This window comes from Nyctibius grandis, chromosome 1 (assembly GCF_013368605.1).
Source record: "Nyctibius grandis isolate bNycGra1 chromosome 1, bNycGra1.pri, whole genome shotgun sequence".
NCBI lineage: Eukaryota > Metazoa > Chordata > Aves > Nyctibiiformes > Nyctibiidae > Nyctibius > Nyctibius grandis.
This window is the reverse complement of record NC_090658.1, coordinates 34,226,690-34,240,496: the sequence shown is the minus strand read 5'-3', so window position 1 is coordinate 34,240,496 and position 13,807 is coordinate 34,226,690. Positions and strand designations below refer to the sequence as shown.

Below are 13,807 nucleotides of genomic sequence, written 5' to 3'. Positions count from 1 at the left end.
GGTAGAGTTCACTTTGTTTAATATTTATATTTGATATAAATTTTTAAATAGCTCTCTGGCAATCATTCACATAGCCTCTTAGCTGTCAACTTTTTCAGTAGGGCATTACTTATGAGTCATCAGAAGTAGAAGACATATGGACAAATAATAAAAGAACAGACATTTATTTAACCTATGTGTAATATTGTTAATATTTTATATATTTCTTTCTTTCCCTAATACTGAGCCCTATAGAAATCAGAATTGAATTTCATGAAAAAAAATTGATTTAGGGATTTGAGGATTTTATCTATCATTTTTTTCTCACAGGTATTTGGGGGCATTATTTATGTTCTTGTACATGCATAGAGTGCTAGCCTTGAGCCTATAGCTGATACTGGTCAAAAAAGATTCTGGCACCAACTGTGTCACACATGCATAAGAGAATTAAAAATATATGTACTGAAGAACCAGATACAAATGGATAACTTCATTCTGTGAATTCACATGGGGCTGTTCTTTGAATAGACTGATTAAAAGTGAGTCTAGACTAAAGGAGTAAAAGACAGGCTGACCATTGATGCAGATGTTTGCCATCTTCCATTAGTTTTATTAGCTATACTATTTTTGCTTTTATCTGCAGAATTATAGTGAAAAAAGCAAATTCCTATTGTATTGAAAAAGTATAGGTTCAAATAGGATAAAAAACTGGCTTTAAAAGCCACTGAAAGGTCTTCTAGGTGTTATAAAAATAATCCATTTTTTACTATTCAACTACTGCTGAGAGACTCATGATATTTCTTCATGGGGGTTCCATAAATTGTATTAATTTTTATTCCATATAGTTAGGGTGAGCTTTACATTTTTCTGTATAATACCCTTTACATATCTGTTTTGTGTCTGATAACTTAATCACTTGTTCCACCATTTTGATTTATACATTTTATGTGTTTATTATCAATTCCAGGTACTAGCAGAAGTCACAGAAATTGTTGAAGCTTCAGCTAAAGTAAAAAATGAAGTCCAAGGTGTGAAAGATAAAGCACAAAAAATCGTAGATGAAATGGATTTAGAAAAAGTGAAAGCAGCAAATAAACTGGAGGCAGCTAAACCAGCGTTAGAAGAAGCAGAAGCTGCGCTGAATGTGAATAAAATTCTTACATTTTGATTAGTATAGTACTATTTGAGTCACCCATGAAAAAAAGGCTAGAGCCACCAACATGCAGTTGTCACTTGGTTTTGACTGCTGTCACCAGCTCTTCACAGTTAGTGGTCATGTCTCTGATGAATATTTACAGACCTCACATTTTGCCTTAAGCACGTAGAGATTATTTTATAGTGTTTGTTCTGTTTCCACCCTAATACTTGATCATTATGAAGGCATAAAGCTTTCCAAAAGTTACAGATGCCTTTAAAATATCTGTTATTCTGAATTCAAGAGAATACTTCTTGTGCTAAAGGAATGTTTTTTCTTCATACTTCACTAGTTGTATCTTTCTTTTAAGAGGAATAAAAAGCTGTCTCTTCCTTCACCAAAAATATGTTTAATTTGGAGAGAAACATAAACCAAAGTGGATTCAGGGTGATCAGAATCAGCGTTAAGAAATATGGAGGCATTACGGTGCTACCTAATTTCATTATTCTGCTCTGAACAATTATAAAGTAAAGAACTCTGGAATCAGAAATCAATGATGTATTATATTTTTAAGACCTCCTGTTCCAGTTACCAGAATTTATGTGACAAAAAATATTGAGTGAAAAAAAGCCAGAAAAGGAGCATTGTTTGCTCTTACACTGACATTTAGATAATGAGATAAATGAAACTTCCAAAAATGGTCACAAAATTCACTTATAAGATATGTGAACTCATACATTATCCTGTGGTTTCTATAATGTGTCTGTAACTTCTCCTTCTAGACAGGTAGTGACATGCGTATATTTTGTAGACACTAAATTAATGTTAGTTTTGAAGTTTGCAGTTATTTATTATTTTTGTATTAGTTATTGAACTCAGCAAAGTGTCAGTGATGTTACTAGAAAATGAAGTAAAAAAGCAGTATCTCACACCTATCATAACTTAAAAAACAACAAAAATAACCAAATCCATCTCAGAATAAATAATGACACTTAACCCTTAAAAATCCAAAATACTATTTTACCAAGGAAACTTGTTTTAATTAAGTCTTATGCAATTTTACAATATACTTCAGTCACTTTGACAAGTTAAGTTAATGCTGCTGTTCCATGTATTTAAATTTTATTTTTGAGTGGTGTCTTTAGCATTGGGAAAATATTCTTTTCTAATATATGTTCATTAAAATAATTAAGTTTTCATGAAACTATGAAATTTATTAAAGTCCAATTACTCACTTTTTTGTATGTACTTAGTACAAACTTGCTTCAGAGAAAAGTATGACAAAGAAACATTAAAATTAAGATCTTGAATGGAAAAACAGAATAATGGCATTGATGCAGGATTCTGTTACATTTTTCTTCAAATAGACCATCAAACCAGTGGATATCGCTACTCTTAGAAAACTTGCAAAACCTCCTCACCTAATTATGAGGGTCATGGACTGTTGTCTGCTACTATTCCAAAAGAAAGTAGACCCAGTTACCATGGATCCAGAAAAGCCTTGCTGCAAGCCATCGTGGGGAGAATCATTAAAAGTAAGTGGAGTTTTTAAACAGTATTTCTTAAACATCAGAAATAGCAACTTGCATATCAGAGAATTTATGATGCTGTTTACTCAAAACAGGACAGAATTTGCAAAAATTCAAACGTATGGTTTTAAGATAGGCATAGTATATAAATAGAGTTTATTTGGTAGCAAGTAGTAGGTGAATTGCTTAGAGACTTTTGCAGTAGGAACTTTGATTTATTTGTCATCAGGTCATACGCCAGGAACAGGACAAGGAAAATGCAATCATACCAACCATGTTAACCACACATGAGATAAGGATGTTCTGGAAAACCCCTCTTATCTTTGGGAACTTGTGGGTTCACATTTAAACATTCTTTTCTGATCCTCCCAGGCTCCTTGACTGTTTGAAAGATTATCTGCCTGACTAAGAGAGAGTAGCTTTTCCCATTATGCATTTCAATATTCCTGGCCCAAATTCCTTGGTCAGACAGCCATTTTTTCCTTTTGGACTTTGATCTTCTCTCAGGATACTCTTATTTCCATGCCTTCTCCTGCCATTCTTTAAATCCCATTCTACCTCTATTAGCATATTAATTTGCCAATATTACTGCCTAAATTCTTTTGTCATGTAGATGAGGAAAAATACTTATTTTGAATATGAATAGAGCTCTTGCTTTTTATTTAAGCTTTTCCAGGAATTAAGAAATCATCGAAACTTTTTATTTTCCATGGACATAATGAAATGGGATAAGCAGTTATTCCATGAGTTGCCTTTAACATGTTAAACATTTGCTAGAAAAAAGCTAAAACCAATGATTTCCCTTTCCAGAAGAATTTATATCACATTTCACAAATGCATAAGCAGGGTTTTTTTGCATTCTTTAGATAAGTTACAACTGTATCTCTGAGGCTTTATCTTGGTTCAATTTTTTATGAAATGCTGCTTCTTAAATGCTTTTTAAATTGCAACATGGGAATATGGAAGATGGAAAGTACATCAACAACTTTCAAGCCTAGTTACTGAAGTGTAACTGCTTAAAACTTTAAAATAATTGACAGCATATGGCAGGAGTTACAACTGAATAGCACACTTATAATATTAACTGTATGAATTACCTCTTTTTATAGAAGAATTTTAGGAACAGTTTTTTAACATACTCACCCATGAACAAGCTTTTGAGTGTAAAATGTGTAAATAGCTTATAAATATCCTGTGTTGTTTTTTGCAGCTTATGAGCGGCCCATTCTTGCAGAGTCTACAGCAGTTTCCTAAGGATTCAATCAATGAAGAGACAGTAGAATTACTCCAGCCTTACTTTAACATGGAAGACTATACACTGGAGTATGCTAAAAAGGTGTGTGGTAATGTGGCAGAACTCCTCTCTTGGACACAAGCAATGGCAATATTTTATGGTATTAACAGAGACGTCTTACCTCTTAAGGTAATACATCATCTCTTGCTTTGTGTTTGCTTTCCATGTAATTTAATTTCATTTACTTTAATAGTAGTAGGATTTAAAAAATGTATTTGGCTAACTTTATTCAGACATAATTGTCTGTAGACTTTAGTGGCTACGGATGATAAGAGCAGAAAAACCCCATATCCTTCTCTTGATTCTAGACAGAACACAGAACAAAAAATTAGCCTAGATTAAATTTATGTGCTCTGGTTTACTGTCTACAGCGAAAGCTGTTTTCAGTCTTTGTTTTTATTATGTTATAATTACTTTATAATTGTTTTCAAAAAGTTGTACCAGGAGAGGATCTTCATTCCTTCTCTAAAGAGTCCTGCAAACAGAGGTTTGCAGCTATTTTACCTTCTTTGCTTTCACATGATAACTTAGAGGGAGTGGAGGACTGTTATCTTGCCAAAACATTGGCATTCTGAAGAGATTCAGAGCTCACATCAATAAAGGAGTTATGTTGCAATAGTGGGAACCAAACTGAGTAAAACATTTTTAAGAGTAATTTTTACTTTATTGTGGGTGCTCCTTTTGACGTTTATGGACATTTGAATAAAAAATTTTATCAGACATAAAGACCATATATAAACTCAAATGCAGTGATTGTTGCTTTTTGGATTCTAAACCAAGTATTTAATCCCTACTTGTAGCACAGTGTACACAAAAGAAAAAAAAAGTGAAAGGGGAAAGCATCTGAATGGTGATTCCAAATATTTTCCACATTTTTTGTCACTAGTAGAAGTGTTATTTACAAAAGCAACAGTAACGCATGTGGATGATTCAAAAAATTATTTAATGAATTTCCCGTGTTCAGCATAAACATCAGTTGAGGAGCAATGGGAAGATTCATTGGTTTAGGACCATGATTTTCTAGTGGGTAAAAGCTATATTGTTAGCTGATAAAGGACCAATCTCTTGTTGTGATTGTTGATTGCTACAGAATGTACAAATAAAAAAGAAATAATAAAGCATGTAATCAAACAAGAAGATTGAGTGATTGTTCCTCTTGGTTAATCAATATGTACGAATTGGAAACCTTACTTCCTTAACCAGCTTCTTTAAATGTAAATTTTTTTAAAAGAAATAAAGTTGACAATATATAGTAGGAACCTTGAGTACTACATTGTTATTTAACAAAAAAATCATATCTGCAGTGTATATATGGCATAGTTTTCAGATTTAATATTTTTAATATGTGTATAAATATTAATATAATATATATTTTGATGTATTGTTGTCTCATGATTACCACCTAAGCAGGCTTAAAATAATTCATCAAAGTATATTCAATTTTTTTATGATTATTATTTTAACATTTCTTCTCTTTGCAGGCTAACTTGGGAAAACAGGAAGGCTACCTGAAGGTAGCTAATGCAGAATTAGCAAAAGCTCAGGAGGCATTAGATGAAAAGCAAGCTGAACTGGATAAAGCGCAGGCAAAATTTGATGCAGCAGTGAAGAAGAAAATGGTGAGATAAAAGTATTTTAGTATTACGAAAAATGCTTGCGTACAATACGCTATGTAATCAGGAATTGATACAAACACATTTAGGGCCTGCTACCTTGAATGACAGGGATGAAGTTCAAGTATAAAAAGAAGATGTTTAAATCTATGTTCTCTCATATTTCCTTCTTTCTGTGAATAGGAACATATTAGACAGCAGATGCACTTAGAGTTCTCAGGAATGAGTTTTAAATAAATAAAATAGTCATAATAAATATAAGAGGATGATAAAAATACATGAAATAACTCTTTAGATTTTTGCATTCTATTATTAAATTAAGTATGACTTTTTTCAATTTTAGGACTTACTGAATGATGCAGAAACATGCAGAAGAAAGATGCAAGCAGCCTCTGCACTTATAGATGGACTGAGTGGAGAGAAAGTTAGGTGGACTCAGCAAAGTAAAGAATTTAAATCTCAGATTAACAGGTATCGTCAGAGAAAAAAAAAAACAAAAAACTAAAATAGTTGTACTTCATTTTCCTCCTGGAAATTTTAATATAGTTACATAATTAAGTGAACTATCCTGAAATTTGAATTTTCCTCCCATAAGTGAATACGTGAGTCCTACGTGCTTGTATTTCACTTCAGAACAACACCTCTGATTTTGGAATTTATTTCTAAAGGGTTTTTTTCTAGTGCAGTTATGTACCTGTATTACAGCTGCCTCTCCTGCCTCCCTAACACTACACCTCTTTCCCATATTTCCAATAGGCGGGAAGTAGGGATGATCTAAGACTGACACTGAGAAGGAAAAAGGAAGGATTCCTAGCTTAATACTGGACAGGAAAAGAAATATCTCTTTTGATATTAGTTATGGCATATTTGAATAAAAGAAGGAGGCCTAGAGACCAGACAGTAACCCTTGTCCTATAGTCTGTGTGTTGAAACTCATGTGGGACAGTAGGCCTTATTCTGAGAAACTTGGGAGTCCTCATCGTGTTGCTGTCCAAATGACAAATGTTGAGCAGCCTAGGAGCCAGAGGTCCTAGCTGTCTAGAAAACAGGAGACCTGTCAAAATTGTTGCTAAATGTAAAGAAGCTGAAAATTTAGGCTCAGCTTCTGTGGAATGCTTCTGTTTCCATAAATTTCCTATGGGAGAATTGGGCATTTCTGGTGAGGTCTGCTCATTCCAAAAGAATTAAGTTTGTATCTTTTGATAAATATTGTACTGCAGACATAGTTTTAAGAAGTAAACCAATTTCTTGCTTCAGTTACAAACGAAGGAATAGTTGTTATCAGGGCTTTATTACTTTATGAGGGTGAAGATAATGTTTTCATACAATACTACTCAAGTTTTGCCACAAAAATATTTTGGAAACACAAAAAAACTGTGTTGTTCTCAAAGAGCAAGTTCTCTCCTTAAATTGTCCTCAGGACAGAAATCTTATGTTTCAAAAGCTGGTTGTCTAAATCAACAGAAATTGAAATTGTACATCACCTTTTAATTATTATTTTTGTCCTTTTCTAGACTTGTGGGAGATGTACTGCTCTGCACAGGTTTTCTTTCATACTGTGGACCTTTTAATCAAAACTTCAGAAAGCTTTTGCTTAAAGATTTATGGGAAGCAGAGATGTGGGCCCATAAAATCCCCTTTTCTGAAAGCTTGAACCTGATTTCTATGTTGGTAGATCCGCCTACAGTAAGTTCTTGGTGCTTGGGGGGTTTCATTTTAATTTCAATTGACATATTCTGTGACTGTTAGCCAGCATTATGCTTGCTTGGAACAGACTATAATCCCCAATATTGCTCTGCAATGTAGTTCTGTGGTTTCCAAATGTTCTTGGCAATTTCCATCAAATATCTGAGTATTGAGCAATGTTTAGATAGATAAACAAGTTATATATTATAACTAAGTGACACATTATACTATTAGACAATTGCGAGTAAGATAGTGCACTTTCAAGTGTCTTATTTTGATAACCTATAACCACAGCTATATATCACATATCTACTAATACAGTGGGTTTGGTTGTTAGTTTTTGGTTCTGTCATTATCTGGGTATGGTTTCAAAAATAAATCTTATATCAGAGAGAACAATTTAAAAAGAATGTGTAATATCTTTTCATTCAACGTGAATGTATGAGAAATCAAACAGAGGACAATGACAGAATCTTAGAGTCCTTCAGTAAATATTAAGCCCTCAAAGCTCTCTTAGCCTCGTTTTCTCTTAATTGATCCCAATGTTTAATTTGCCTGTCAAGCTGCCTTTTGACTTTTAAAATATACTTTTTCATCATTCTATGTAATTAAAAACATTCATAAAAAGAAAATCCTGGAAATATTTTTCCATCGGCATTAATCATTTTTTAGCAGGTTCAGATATGCATCCCCCTTGGCTTGATGTCTCCATTATTTCTTAGAACAATTGTAATTGAAGGATAATTCCAGTGAGATTTTATTCCAAACTACTTTTTGGTGTTTTTTTTGTTTCTTTTTTTAATGCTTCAGATTAGTGAGTGGAATCTTCAAGGACTGCCTGGAGATTATCTCTCTATTCAGAATGGTATCATTGTCACTAAGGCAACTAGATACCCCCTTTTGGTAGACCCACAAACTCAAGGAAAATCATGGATTAAAAAGAAAGAACAGGATAATGAATTACAGGTGAACAGTGTTTTAAAGGAATAATGTGCTTGCTTATATTTAAACGTTATTGCTTTAGGGTGTGTCTGCATTTGAGTCAGTGTAACTCTCATACATACATATCTGAGGTGACTTTAACTTGTATGGAGACTGATAATGATGTAGGTGCATCATCAGGGAACTTGACAAGAGCTGCAAATCCCATTCAAGGACTTGGAAAAGATTGTATAGTAAGTATATACTGGTATGAAATCTAGCAAGAAGTATGAAAGAGAAGGAGGTAGCCTTATGTTCAAAATTGGTGAGTACATTCCCTATACAGAGGGCAAAGTGGTAAAAAGTATAGCAAAAGAGTATAATATGAAATTACTAAATGAGAGTAAATTGGGCAACTATTAGTAAGATTACAGACAAAGGCAGGACAATTTACAGCTTTGAAAATGTAGGCAAAGTACTTAAACTGATGAGGTCCAGAATTTAGAACCCGAGATGGAATTCATACATGAAGTTACTGCTACAAAAGTAAATTGAGGACAACCAGTTGAAACCAAACCCAAGATAAATCTCTCTATCCTAATGTTACTGCAATTTTAATAGCTCTTTTATAGCTTAAGTCAATAAGATTAAATGTCTGATCATGAAATATAATACAAAGACATTCACGTGTCACCTGTAGTTTGCATCACAAATGAATTTTTCACAAATGAAGTAGCATGGGAAAAAAGAACCTGCATTTTAAAACCCTTAACCTGAATGTTGCAGAATCTCACATGTCCTGAATCTCAATAAATTTTCGAGGTTTTAGGATCTCTAGATTTTGAAGATTTTAAGTCTTGGAGTAAAGTGAAAGTGAAGTTCTTGCTTATCATTTTATCATTAATAAAGCAAACTGTCAGAACCACAGAAAAGTTGAGGTTGGAAGGGATCTCTGAAGATCACCTAGTCCAGCCTTCCTGCTCAGAGCAGGATCTACTGAAGCAGGTTGCCCAGGACTGTGTCCAGTCAAGTTTTGAATAACTTCAAGGATGGAGACTTCACCATTTCTCTGGGCAACCTACTGTAGTGTTCAGCCACCCTCACAATAAAGTTGTTGGGTTTTTTTCTTCTATTTAACTAGAATTGCCTATTCAATTTGTGCCCATTGCATCTTGTCCTGTTACTGTGTGCCACTAATAAGAGTCTGTCTCCCTGTTCATTCTCACACACCAGGTATTTATATACATAGGTAAATACCCTTGTGAGTCTTCTTGAGGCTAAATAATCCCAGCTCTTTCAGCTTTCCTCATGTGTCAAGTGCTCCAATCCCTTAATAATCTTGTAGTCCTTTGGTGGACTCACTTCAGTGTCTCTCTTACATTGGGGAGCCTAGAACTAGACAGAGGGCTCCAGATATGTCTCTCCAGTACTGAGCAGAGGGGAAGGATTGCCTTCCTCAACCTTGCTAGTAATGTTTTTCCTAATGCAACCCAGAATGATGTCGGCTTTTGCTGCAAAGGCTGATTGCTAGCTCATGTTCAACTTATCCACCAGGACCCCAAGGTCCTTTTCTGCAAAGCTGTTTTCCAGTAGAATGGCCCTATTTCAGACCTGTCAAGAAAATCTTGAAAATAATATGAGAACTTTCTGAAAGTCAAAAATCTAGGAAGCAATACAAAATTAGTGTTTTATTTATTTATTCATCTTTTTTAATGATTTCATATATTATGAATCCCATTTCATAATTCAAACATATGAGTTCATAATGTTGTAATAACAATTAATCTGGTAGACTGAATTCAGATTTCCAGAAAGAATCTCTCAACACTTCATGTCTAAAATTAGAAAATCTAGTCCTCAGGACATAGAATAGAAAATTAAAGGTTAGACGTCTCTGATTTCAAAAATATATGTAATATCTTCAGTTCCTAATAAGCTGTACCACTTTTACTTGGTACATTATTACTCTCGTAATGAAGTTTTGCGGATTCCATTACAGCCAATATTTTAATTCAGCTTTTTATGGTACTTTTCATTGTATACACAAGAAATATTTCTGCATAAATGGCTGCATGGTCAACATTTATTACTTTCTTTAAAATGCAACTAACAAAAAAGATGAAAAAGTTTTCATAGTTAGATCTGTGGTTTTCATGTAAGACTTTGAAGTAATGTTTTTGTCCTTATATCAATTTATAATTTACTTTTTGAGGTAACAACTTTGAATGACAAGTATTTCCGTACACACCTAGAAGACAGTCTTTCACTGGGACGATCACTGGTGATTGAAGATATAGGTGAAGAGTTGGATCCAGTCCTTGATAATATATTAGAAAAGAATTTCATGAAGAGTGGTTAGAAAGCGGCCCGGTGGAAAGAGACCTAGGCGTGCTGATCGACAGCCGGCTAAACATGAGCCAGCAGTGTGCCCAGGTGGCCAAGAAGGCCAATGGCATCCTGGCCTCTATTAGGAATAGTGTAGCCAGCCGGTCTAGGGAAGTGATCGTCCCTCTGTACTCGGCACTGGTGAGGCTGCTCCTTGAGTACTGTGTCCAGTTCTGGGCCCCGCACTTCAAGAAAGATGTTGAGGTGTTGGAGCGAGTCCAGAGGAGGGCAACCAAGCTGGTGAAGGGTCTGGAGGGTCTGACCTACGAGGAACGGCTGAGGGAGCTGGGGTTGTTTAGCCTGGAGAAGAGGAGGCTCAGACATGACCTTATTGCAGTCTACAACTACCTGAAGGGAGGTTGTAGTGAAGTGGGAGTCGGCCTCTTCTCCCGGGCAACTAGTGATAGGACAAGAGGACACAGCCTCAAGCTTCGCCAGGGGAGGTTCAGGTTGGACATTAGGAAGAATTTCTTTACAGAAAGGGTTACTAGACATTGGAATGGGCTGCCCAGGGAGGTGGTGGAGTCACCATTTCTGGATGTGTTTAAGAAAAGACTGGACATGGCACTTAGTGCCATGGTCTAGTTGACAGGGTGGTGTAAGGGCAACGGTTGGACTCGATGATCCCTGAGGTCTCTTCCAACCTGATTGATTTGTGATTCTGTGATTCTGTGAAATCCGGAACTTCTTTTAAGGTTAATAATCAAACAAAAGACCTGGAATAAGTAGTTAGCTTTGTGATGAATGATATTTTACCCTTTTATTCCAAATCTCTGCTGAATCAGGTAAACTTTGTATTCAGTAGGGTAGTGTGAAGAATGAAACTGAACTAATAAAATATAGGAGACAGAGCCTCAGCTGAGTAGTAGGCTCATGAGTCTAAAGTTTAACTACTGAAGGTTACTACTGAAGATTCCGAACGGGAACCAGTTGTGTTTATCCTGTTGAATGCTTACAATACTTTCTCTTGATTTTCAAGCACTTTCATTTTACACTCTTTAACAGAATTAACAGAATTGAAAAGATCTCTCTCTTCCTAGTGTGGAGCACTCATTGTAGCAACTGCAGACTCTTTAATCTGGAATAGAACTGTTTTCTGATGGAACAAGCCAAAACCCACAAAGTTTTATTAATAATATTAAGTACATTCCCAACCTTGAAAAATCATGAGTTTTTCTGACCTTCATTAGATAAAGAAATCACTCCAAAATTTTAAAAACAACCTCCCTTCAAACATCCTGAAATAAAAAGACTGCACATGCTGTATATTTCTGTAGGTATTTTTCTCAAATATTATTAATTAACTGTCTGGGATAGGAGAGAGATGGTAGACCAGATTGTTGATGATAATGAAAATAAAATTATTGCTATTTTTGTGGAGTCATTTTACTTTGAAAGTCAGAAGAAACAATATGCTTAAGGGAGTGGTTTGGTCCTACTCCTTCTTAAGCCAGGTATTTGAAGTGGCCTTGGAGGCTCATACACAGTGATCAGATTTCCTTGTGCACATGCAGCTTTCAAGTTAGACTGCTGATCTGGAATATCTTAACTTCTGTGAAAAATTCTGTCAAAAATCTGAATACACTCATAGTTCCTTTAGAAAAAGAGTCTTTAACATCCACTTAGTCTTAATAAATATAGAATTAATTTCCAATAATTTATGTTCCATTGTTGGATCAAATAATTTCTTTTTTTTTCCCTGAATATAAGAGAACAATGATTTCTCCAAAGGTCAGTAGTTTCTACCATCTTTATCTGAGGTGTGATTAGAAGCACAAACCTAAACCAAATGGTTCAGAAGCCATTAATTAGAACCCACAGTGGGAGTAATCCCTATATTTACCTGGAGGGGAATGCTACTTTTATAATGTACCCTAACTGCTACCTTTGGTCATCAGTTGTTATTTTCATGACAAATTTCAATTGTGAAATAAACTTCCTCTCTTTGGCATTTCAAATAATGTACTTTTTTTTCTGGTCAATATTATTGAGTTGAATAAAGCTCATTTTCCTCTGCTTAATAATATTCTAACTTACTTCACAGGTGAAAGTTGGTGATAAGGAAGTAGATATTATGAGTTCATTTAGACTGTACATTACTACAAAGCTACCCAATCCTGCTTTCACACCTGAAATTAATGCAAAAACATCAATTATTGATTTTACTGTTACAATGAAAAGACTTGAGAATCAGTTACTGAGAAGAGTAATTCTTACTGAAAAACAGGTAACCTGTCAGTGCACACAAACAATAGTGATGCTTAATTTGTTTTTTATTTGACTAGTTTTAGTATGTAGGGGAAAAGAAATGTTCAAATGGAAAAAAGACAGGGGCCATTTTAGAAAATTTTATTCCGATTCAGTATAGAAATTTCCAAATAACAAAAATACACCTAGAGGATCTTCTACATATGGCTGTCAGTATGACACAATTAAGCAGAAGCATTTGGCATTGATACTTCAGAAGACACTGAATAAACACTGCTTTAAAAAAAAAGAATGATTTAAAACCACATTTTAGATACCTGAAAAAGTAAAATGCACATTTCATTAACTTCAAAAATCATTAACTGAATTTTAAGTGTGACTCATAGTTACAGTCCGTAAAATGTCATGCCGTTTTCTTGTTTTTCAATAATAGGAACTAGAGGCAGAACGAATTAAACTCATGGAAGACGTAACTTTTAATAAGAGGAAGATGAAAGAACTGGAAGACAATCTTCTGTACAAACTAAGTGCAACCAGAGGTTCTGTATTAAAGTGTAAAAAAAAACAGGATTAAGCAGATTAGGCAGATTAATCTGATTCACATTAGAACATTTTCATACAGAAATTGATTTATCTATCCAAGATACAATAAGAGAATATCCCATGGCAGAAATCTGAAGTATGGTGATTTACCATAGTATGGGGGATTTGGTACTATAGCATGCCACTATATACTCAACACTAGACACTAAGTATTTTTAACACCTAAACAAGTTTTGTGAAACAAATCAATTTCTTAAGAGCTTTCTGCCCCTCAAATGAGGTAAGGTAGCTGATCATGGGCAAATCCTTAACCCATTGCAAAGTACAATGGGCTAGCTTAAATGGTGTTGAAAGTCTTTTGCAGTATGTTAGGAGCCTGCACATGGTCAATTACTATCTCTTTGGTGGAAAAAGAAGGGGGTAACTTCCAGCAAATTGGTCAATAAGTCCTTGAGATACCTGAATACTGTTGTGTGATTATTGCCTTTAGGATCCTAAGACATTTTGACTTTGA

General features: G+C 34.6%; 1 protein-coding gene across 1 annotated transcript in view; it reads left to right on the top strand.

Moving 5' to 3' along the window:
- DNAH8 (dynein axonemal heavy chain 8) overlaps positions 1–13,807 on the top strand; it is a 152,170-nt gene that overhangs the window by 103,491 nt on the left and 34,872 nt on the right. Inside the window, exons 47-55 of the mRNA XM_068399510.1 lie at positions 947–1,123; positions 2,482–2,649; positions 3,854–4,066; positions 5,419–5,556; positions 5,894–6,021; positions 7,065–7,236; positions 8,047–8,202; positions 12,587–12,769; positions 13,184–13,289. Of these exons, the coding sequence (XP_068255611.1) occupies positions 947–1,123; positions 2,482–2,649; positions 3,854–4,066; positions 5,419–5,556; positions 5,894–6,021; positions 7,065–7,236; positions 8,047–8,202; positions 12,587–12,769; positions 13,184–13,289 (1,441 nt within the window). The remainder of the gene's footprint in view (positions 1–946; positions 1,124–2,481; positions 2,650–3,853; positions 4,067–5,418; positions 5,557–5,893; positions 6,022–7,064; positions 7,237–8,046; positions 8,203–12,586; positions 12,770–13,183; positions 13,290–13,807) is intronic.